This window comes from Hydra vulgaris, chromosome 11 (assembly GCF_038396675.1).
Source record: "Hydra vulgaris chromosome 11, alternate assembly HydraT2T_AEP".
Lineage (NCBI taxonomy): Eukaryota > Metazoa > Cnidaria > Hydrozoa > Anthoathecata > Hydridae > Hydra > Hydra vulgaris.
In genome coordinates, this window is record NC_088930.1 from 46,541,526 (window position 1) to 46,551,813 (window position 10,288).

General features: G+C 28.7%; 1 protein-coding gene across 1 annotated transcript; it reads left to right on the forward strand.

Moving 5' to 3' along the window:
- The first annotated feature begins 465 nt into the window (after positions 1-465).
- On the forward strand, positions 466-1,059 carry LOC136087072 (zinc finger MYM-type protein 5-like). Its single transcript, XM_065809578.1, has one exon. The coding sequence runs from the start codon at positions 466-468 to the stop codon at positions 1,057-1,059; it is 594 nt and encodes a 197-aa protein (XP_065665650.1).
- Positions 1,060-10,288: the final 9,229 nt, after the last annotated feature.

Genomic DNA, 10,288 nt, shown 5'->3' on the forward strand with positions numbered 1-10,288 from the left:
TATATACAGGGCCGGCTGGTGGCGTGTGCCAAGTGTGCAATGCACACAGGCGGCAATTTTCTAAGGGCGGCAAATTTTAAGATCAACGTTAAAGGAAAATTTGCCAAAAAAATTCTTTGTTCTGATAAAAATTGTTATTGTATATATATATAAAAAATTACACCGATATTTCAATATTTAATTTTTGTAAACAATTTACTCATAAAAATGACTATGAAGAAAGTTCCGGGACTCTTTTTTGCTTATTCAGCATATTTTACTACCAATAGAATTTGTTTCTTTGAAATCGCGGGTTTTCAATGTTTTTATCATAATAACTTTATTATTATAGTTGCTCAGTCGTTTAAACATGTTAGTAATTTTTATTAGTATGCTTAACAATAGTTACGAAAGTATTAAATATTGTCCAACAAGTTTTCAATTAAAAATTTTATTTATAAGGGAGAAATTTTGTATAATTTGAAAATGGATAAAAGAAAAAAGTTGTCCGATTTTCATAATCATCTGAAACGGCTAAAGAAACAGGAAGAACATGATGAAAACCAAACTGAACTAGATACTTTTTTAAGTTCAGAAACATTTTATAGCCCCAACAATGATTCTGATATACAAACTTTGCCATATAAAATCAATTCAAACGAGATCAGAGTACATGAAATTGAGATGGAAGGTGAAGAACCGAACCAAAACAGAGAATCGAGCAAAACTCGATTCTCGAGCGAAACTCGATTCTCGAACGAGAATGGAGATAATTTAACTGGCGTGCTCCCTTTTTGTACATGGGAAGAAATTTCTGATTGGCCTCAGACTCTTACAAACCATTATATTCAAGAAATAGTTATGAATGGCCATGTAAATCGTCAATTAAACAGTTACCCACGAAATTATGATAATCGTTCCTTCAGCTCAAGCTTTTTTTGCCGAAAAATTTCGAATGGTGAAAGTTATCCTAGATCATGGCAAATTTATTCAGAAAAAGTGAATAAAATTTTCTGTTTCTGTTGTAAACTATTTAACATTACAGATACTTCCCTTGCGAGAACAGGATCTGTTGACTGAAGGCATTTATCACAAAATTTAACGAGGCATGAAGTTAGTGTTGATCATATTGAAAGCTTTGGCAATTGGATCGAGTTGAAAAGAGGACTAGAAAGTTCAAAAACTGTTGATTGTTTAACAGAAAAGCATTTTTTGAATAAAATTGATTGATGGGATAATGTTTTAAAAAGAATAATTTCCATAATTATTATGATGGCATCACAAAACATAGCATTTATAGAATCATCTGATAAACTGTATAAAGAAAACAATGGAAATTTCCTAAAAACAGTTGAACTTAGAGCAGAATTTGACCCAATTATGGGAAATACAAACAGAACTCATTACTTAGGCAAAAATATCCAAGACGAAATTGTTCATCCTTAAAATCCTTAAAAAAATTCTGAAATCCAAATACTACTCCATTATTGCGGATTGCACACCAGATGCCAGTCATCAGGAACAGTTAACTCTTATTATACGATATCTAGTTATAGAAAAACAACAATTCAGGAGTTGTTGACATCCAAGAGAGTTTCTTAAATTTTATTTTTATTGATGATACCACAGGTTTGTAAATTTTTGAAATTTTCCTGATTTTTTTGATGTAATATATGTTAAAAGTTAAGAAACGTATATAAACAAAATTTAATTTTCCAGGTCATGAATTAGAGCAAAATATTGTGGCTTCATTGAATGAAAATAAACTTCCACTTGAAGATTTGAGAGTTCAGGCATACGACAATGGTGCAAATATGAGAGGCAATAACAAGGGCTTACAAAAGAAAATTTTAGATAGAAATAAACGAGCACTCTTTGTCTCTTGTACAGCACATTCACTTTATCTTGTTGTTGCTGATTCTGTAAAAGTTGGATTGGAATTTGCGACATTTTTCGGAATTATTCAAAGCCTTTATAACTTTATTTCCGGTTTCACAAAAAGTTGGAGTATTTTAGAATTGAAGTGTCCATCACTTACAGTTAAATCTTTAAGTGATACAATATGGGAGAGTCACATCGGGCTGTAAAAGCGATCAAGGAAAATATGCAAAAGATTTATGAAGCGTTGCGTGAAGTTGCCAAAAGTGATTGTGATGGAACCACCAAATTATCAGCTGAATCTATTGCTGCTAAAATGGACACTATGGAATTTATATGTGGAAATGTTATTTGGCATGATGTATTGAACGAAATAAACTGCACAAACAAAATTGTTCAGTCAAGTACATCAAATGTCAAAATTTCCATTGAAGAATTAAAATCCACTGTAGCATTTTTGGAATCCAGTAACAATCAGACTAAATTTGATGAGTACTTTACCACAGCAAAAATTTTGGCAACAACTTCGGGTCTAACATTTGAGTTTACCGATCTGTCAACTGAAAGAGTCAGGAAGAAAAAAAAGTTTTTCGACGAAGTTGAAACAAACCAAGTTCCTGTTTTAGATTCCAGATCAAAATTCAAAAAAAATTTCTTTGATATACTTTTCAGTCGTGCCATTAAATCTATGAAGGAGCGTTTTGAAGACTTTAGAACAACCATGTCTCCTTTTCAGTTCTTATTTAAAATTCCGAATATTTCAAACATGAAAGAAGGTATATTGAGAGATAATTGTAATTTTTTGGAAGAAACTTTAACCGACAAAGTCGAAAAGGATATTTCTGGTGAAGAATTGATGACTGAACTTTGCTTGTTGTCACGAAAAACAGATAAAAAAATCCACTAGATGTTCTAACATTTATATTTACACGTGATCTTGAAGAAATATTCCCCACTACTTGTATTGTATTGAGAATCTTTCTAACATTTCCAGTCACTGTCTGTCAAGACGAAAGATCTTTTTCCAAACTAAAGTTGATCAAAAACTATTTACGATCAAACATCAGTCAAGATAAGTTGAACGGACTTTCAATTATTTTTATTGAGAGCAAAACAACAAAGTCATTAAATATGAGGGAGCTGAGACTTGAATTTGCTCAAACGAAAACTAGAAGAGTGCCACTTCCAAAACAATAAAAAAATTATAATTTAGGTTTCGATATATTTTCGAATTTTCCATACTTTTATTTCAAACTTAAAAATTTGATTATATTTTCATTTTTTATATGTATAAAAAAGTAGTCAATAGTGTATGAGTTTAATGATAAATACCAGATTTTAATATGAGTTTAATTTTTTTTTCCAATTTAGAATAATGATTTTTTCTTTAATTAGAGCGACCCTTTATTGAGTTTTGAAGGAGTATTTGTATATTTTTGCTTTCATTTTTTGTATAGGTATAACACTCTACTCACTTTACTTAAATAGACCATTTTAGATAATATTTTAAATATAAAAGTATAAACGTTAAAAAACTGCTGAAAGGGCAACTTTTACCCGATCAACACTATGAAGATGAAAATTTCATTCATTTAAGCCGATTGTTGTTCTCTGATATTTTTAAAAGTCTAAATACGAATTAAGGCGGCATTTTATAGAATATTATATATATATATATATATATATATATATATATATATATATATATATATATATATATATATATATATATATACAGCGGTGGCCAAAAAGTAAAGACCACTCATTTTTTTTTCAAAATTTATTATTAACCTTAGTATAATTTTATTTTGGAAAATGGTATCAAGAAAAGAAAAACATTATTAGAAAGAATTTTTATTGTATTTTATATTTATTATAAAAGAATTTATAATTTTTTTACAAAATAATGTTAAAAAATTAAAAAACTGACTAGTAAAAAATATAAATGGGAAAAAAATTGGACAAAATTTTAAGACCAGTTTCAAAAATATTTCAAAAAGCAATAAAAAGATAATTTAGAAACGTGTTGTTTCTCCTTTTGTTTTCAAGCACTCTTGTACTCGTTCTGGCATTGAATTCATTAAAGTTTTGACTACTTCATCAGGCACGATTTTCAAATGATGAGAGATGGAAGATTTCAAATCTTCCAAATTGTAAAGTTGTTCTTTACCAAGCTTGTGATCAAGCCACGACCATAAATTTTCTATTGGATTTAAGTCTGGACTATTGGCAGGCCATGAAAGCACTTGAATTTTATTAGAATTGAACCAATCGCTAACAACATGCGCTTCATGAAACGGCGTATTATCTTGGTGGAAAATAAATTCATCTTGCAACTGCCATAAATCAATGCTAGGAATAAGCGAGTTTTCCAAAATTTCGATGTACCTTTCTTTGTTGAGTCTACCATCGAATAAATGAAAAACGCCAACTCCACAGGCAATCATACAGGCCCAAATGCCTATTGAACCACTGCCTTGTTTTGTTCGTTTCAAAATGCATGATTCATCGAACCGTTCGCTTGGAAGACTACGCAACATTACGCGACCTTTTCTGTTGTCTACCTCAACGTTCATTTCATCGCTAAAGACCATACGACTCCACTGATCTGCTGACCAATTTTTATGTAGTTTGCACCACTCTTTCCTGGTAAGTTTTTGTTTTTTATTTAAGCGTGGTTTTTTTGCAGCAGCATGCCATAAATAATTTAAATTGTGGAGGACCTTTCGCACAGTTCTAGGGCTTGCTTTCAGACCATTTGACAGTGTCCATTTTGTAGACAAGTCTGTAGATGATGCTTGTCTGTTTTCTTTCATTAATCTTACTAACGAGCGAACATCACGGTCATTTGAAATTTTATTGCGTCCAGTCCTATGACGATCATAAATTGACCGGGTCTCTTTGTATTGTTGAATTATGTTAATAATGCAAGAGTGAGACCTTCCGAGCTTTTCTGCTATTTATCTGATGCTATAGCCTTCTTCTTTTAATACAAGAGCCGCGTATCTGTCTTTTTCTTCGATTTTTGCATTTTTGCAATATTTTTATATCCTTATTGCAATTCAAAAAATAAATGTTTATTTGATATCAAAACTCAGGTTTCGACATTTTATTTTATAGCCACCGTAATAAGCAAATAAGACAGTTAAAAAAAATAATGGATTATTATTTTTAATAAGTGCAAATTAAAGATTTGAAAGTGGTCGTTAAATTTTTTCCAATTTATTTAAAGAAGATTTATAAGTACTCATCAGTTTTTTAATAAGTTAAACGCTATTTAATTAGAATTAGATTAAAAAAATTATACCACTTTAATCCGCATGTTTTAATTAACAAGATATTAAAAAAAAAATTTAACATGTCAATTAGAATCTTCTTAATTTTAATTTAAAGATTAAGAAACCAACTAAAAAATGAGTGGTCTTTATTTTTTGGCCACCGCTGTATATATATATATATATATATATATATATATATATATATATATATATATATATATATATATATATATATATATATATATATATATATATATATATATATATATATATATATAAATATAAATATATATACATTTTATTTGATATGTTTATATATTAGATTTATAATAAGTAATACACATTGCATATTGCTATATTAAATATTGTATAATACACATATTTTTAGAAAGCTGATAAATCACTTGGATAAATTGAACTATATTCGTTTTTTGTAAACACATTCATGTCACGATCTAAAAACATTTTATGATGTATTCAACGGTTTTTATCCAAAAAAACTTTTGTATTATGCAGAAAAGAACGTATAAATCATGAATTAGAGTTTCTTACGGAAATGTCCATAGAAAATGGTTATAATAAAAAAACACTTCAAATCATTGTCCAAAAAATAAAAAGCATTAAGCAAAATAAATAGCAAAACAACAACAATAACATCAAAAAACATGAATGTAATTACATTTCTCTACCATGGATATCAAAAGTAAGTATTCATTTAAAAGAGATATTTAAAAATGCATGGTATACTCCGGTTTTCAAATCATCAAAAAATATTTTAAAATTATTAACTCAAAAAAACAAGCCTCGACTTCCCAACAACTGTTTTCATGGAGTCTTTAAACTGGAGTGTTCATATGGAAAATTTTATGTTATTTTCAACGGTTTTTTATATTACTTGAATAACAAGGGAATATATATAACCTCTGGAAATATTGCATCATATTAAATAAAAAATTTTTAAGTTTTTATACGATAAATATATGTTTTAATTTAATTATATAGAAACTTATCTAATACCCCGTTCACACTGACTGCAAAACAGGTTTTATTTTAAACGCGTTTCATGTTTTAAATGTTATAAACTATATAAAACAAAAATAAAACAGCATGGCAAGGTTGTTTTATTTTAGCACAAGCTTTTTACATTGACAAAACAACCTCGCAGTATCATTTTATGGTTGTTTTATGCAGTTTTTTATAATAAGAATTTAATACGCATTTAAAACAAAACGTGTTTAATTGTCAGTATGAACGGGATATAAGATGTAAACTTTTAAAAACGTCAATATGCTTTCTTTAAGAAGTTTTTAAAACATTTATTGTATGAAACAATAGAAATACTTTAAAAGTAAAGGTAATCATTTTAATGGAAAAGTGAGGCAGGCATTTAAAATACAACGCCATGAATGTGCACCTTCAGACAGCGGTCTGAATCTGGATGACGGAGGTTACGTCACGAATTCCTTTCGGAAATTTATGTTTCCATAGTTGAATCAGAAGAAACCATTGCATTGATTTGTTTTGTTACTGTTTTGTTTTTAATTGCTTTTTATATTTATATTATACTTAACAACGCCCTTGAAAAACTGTAAAAAAAAAAATTAAAAATAAAGAGCTACACACAGAGTAGAAGTTTTTATTTCAATATAAAATATTATGTTTTATAGATGAGAGCACCTATAAGTCTTGAAATACTACTAATAAATAAATAAAATATCTCCGTAAAAAGAAGTAATTGAAAATAAATAATATAGTGTAATATTCATTTAAATTATCTTTAAAATATAATACAGATATATTCCATTATAGAATAAGCCTAAACCGCTGATGCTACGAAACCGCTAATGCTACGATTATGGTTGACCTGTCAGAGAGCCATTACTTTAACCATCAAAATTAATTTGCATGCAGGGCCGATAACATGGATTTCAAAGGGAAGGGGCATAATTGTCAATTTCTTAAAAAAAAAAACAAAAAAAAAAAACAAGAAAAAGAAGGTTCTTTACAAAAAAAGTGGCACGTGAACTGGAATCACATTAACTTTAATGATAACATAAACATTAAAATAAAGTGGTGTAATATTTGTATATCTTCATATTTCTGGCAGTTCTCCTGAATGAATCGAGTTTTTGAATGTTATAAATAAAGGTTTAGATTATCCTTTTGCACAATACTTTAACACACAGGCACTGATGTTATCGCAACCAAGATATTTTTATTTTCATTAAGGTCTAATAAATAATTAAATGTAACATCTTCTTTTAGCTCTTGATACCAGTCACATTCAAATAATTGACTTGTTTTATTAATGAAATGTAGTAGATTTTGGTTGTCTTTAACAGATACTCATCGGAATCTAAAATTTAGTAGATTAGCAATGGCTATTTTATCAGTTATTATTTTATCATCACTAGTTTCAAGAGCTAGTACTTTCGTATGTGCTTGATTTTTTCTTTGTGCAAATGCAAAGAAGCGTTTTGGATTATGTTTTACATCTTTTTTTAAACTTATTTTATAATCGCGTGTAGATTTTTTAATTTGTTTTTTAAGTGATTTATTAAATGATTTGAATTCATTATAAAAGTTTGTATTCTTGAAGTTTGTTGTAATAGGTCGCTACTTTTGGTTTGGTCAGAAAGGTCGTAGGGAGGCTGAAAAAAAGATGAGCAGAAAGTTTAATTGCTAACAATATTGGTTTTATAATGAAAACTGTTCGCCCAGATTAGACAGCAGACCCTTCGAAGTTAGTCAACAAAACATTATTCAAGTCGAGCAGAATTTTTCCACATTTATTTATGAACATCAGGTATCAGTGTCTACAGTGAGCGACTATTTGCGGAAGCTGGTATAATTTATGAGTAAAAGCGCAACCGTTCGCTGAAATATATTTTCACCAAATACTGAAAAATATTTTCATTCATCATTATAATCCACTAATTTAAAGTAATAAATCTGTGGAGTTTATATCAAAATAATATATTCGTTTATTTTTTATTATGCAATTTTTTTTCTGCATGTTTTGGTATTTTAGCCGATAACCGAGTAGTAAAAAAGGTCGAAGGATTACCAAGTATCTGTGGTATCTTTAGTCTTCAATAAGTTACCAGCCTCATTAATGTAGTTTTAATGGCCGGTGGGCATCCAAATACGAATTCTTATCATCATGACTCCTAAGAATTTTTTTACATTCTAAACTCAGATTTTATCAAATTATTGTAGACTTAAAATTCGTTTGTTACTTTACCGTATCTCCGAAAATTTTGTTTTACTACTTTTGTGGCAGCTTTATTTAGAAAATTTAAAAATGATAAAGTTTTTACGATAAATTAACACTTGAACTTTTAAGAGTCAAAGAATTTATGAAAACCTTTTGTAGTTTTTTTTAGTTAATTTTTTTTTTTATCGGAATTTGATACAACTGAACGTCGCACAGTGGAGCATATATATAACAAAAAAGTCAAATCAAGTTAGCACAAAATTTTCAATAATGTTATTTTTTTCAAGCTAGATAATTGCTTCATTAGATCACGCCATAGAAAATTTTCCTTGCTTTTTCCTTTTGTCACATTTTTGTTCAAAACGTGGCATTGTTGTTTGAATATTTATGAGAAAAAATAAATCGAAAAATTGTGGCATTTGTTATACGAGCTATTTTTATCATATTGTTCACTTTTTAAAAACAAAACTTCTAGTTCAGGCAGAGAAAGACAGAGACGATTCTATGAGTAAAATGAGGGGTGGGGGGGAGGAAGGGCAAGACGCGGATAAATCCTAAAAATGTATTGACTAAAAAAAAAAAAAAATAAAGTTCCTCTAAACTAAAATCTACCCAACTGAATTGCGTCAAATACCCGACTAAATTCGTAATAAAACCGACTATAACTTGAAAATTACTTTTTCTGGGTGTGAAGGAAATCATCTTTTAGTAGGAGGGAGGGGGATCAACCCCTCTCTTAAAATTACCTCTCGTGGAAGGTGTAACCAATATTTTTAAATAAACTTACATTAAATTTCTGTCTTTATTATGCGTTATATAAACCGTTTTTATGATGACCTATTAGAGTTGACATAAAATCATGTGGTAATAATGTTTTTGTAAACAAGTATGGTCTTGTTGAGTTGAAATATTTTTATGAGCAATAACTATTAACTGTTATCAATCAGATACTTTTGTAAAATTATCCGCCAACGTCCTCTACCTTTTAATTTAAAATTTCGAAAATAGTGTGTAAACCACTACGTACTACACATTCTCGTAAAAGGTTTTAAAACAGCTAGAGAATAAATTTTTGTGGTTCAAAAATTCAGAGGTTTAAGAAAAGTGTTCCGCAAGTACCACTACTGTTTAGATTCTTCAAAAAATTCTCAAGCAATCTTTTTTCTAAAACACTTAATAATGATTTAAAATCTTGTCAAGATATCTGTAAATTTAATGAAATATTTAGTAAAACTTTGATTTTACATGCACCATTAAAGATTTAAATGCTTAGAGGCAATGGCAAGCCATTTGTCACTAAATCATTTATAAAAACATTTATGCTTCATTCATATTTAAAAAATAAATATATCAGGTGATAAATCTGAAATTTCTTTCTTATTACATGAAAAGCAAGAAATCTTGTGGTTAACGTTTATCGGCAAATTCAGCGAACGTATTTTGGATGCATCAATTTGTATGCCACAACTAATACCTCTCTTTGGAGGTTTTGTAAACCATTTCTTTCAAATAAGTCTGCTAATACCAATGAACGTATAACTTTGATAGAAAATGGTGAAGTGGTTTTTGACAACAATATATTTTCGAATATTTTTAACGATTTTTCCGTAAACGTCTCTTCCTCTATTAATAATGATGGCGAGATCTCTTAACATTCCATAATTTTGAAATACTCTGTTAAAATGACTGTTAAGAGATGTATAAACCATCTGAGTATCAAAATTATAAAAAAAAAAAATTAAAACAATATCTCCGAGTTCAAAATTTCATAAAATTATACCTGACCATTTTTCCAAAATTATCGGTTCAATGAAAATTAGCAAGAAAACTAGCGGCGATATACCAACATATATGTTAAAGTTCCGAGATAAGCTTTTCAGAAAAAGCCTCGCAAAATGTATAAACAAAAGCATTTCAGATGGGATATTTTCTTCTT

Bases quoted from the DNA above. Each gene is read 5' to 3' on its own strand.
- LOC136087072 (XM_065809578.1), top strand. From the start codon at position 466: ATGGATAAAAGAAAAAAGTTGTCCGATTTTCATAATCATCTGAAACGG.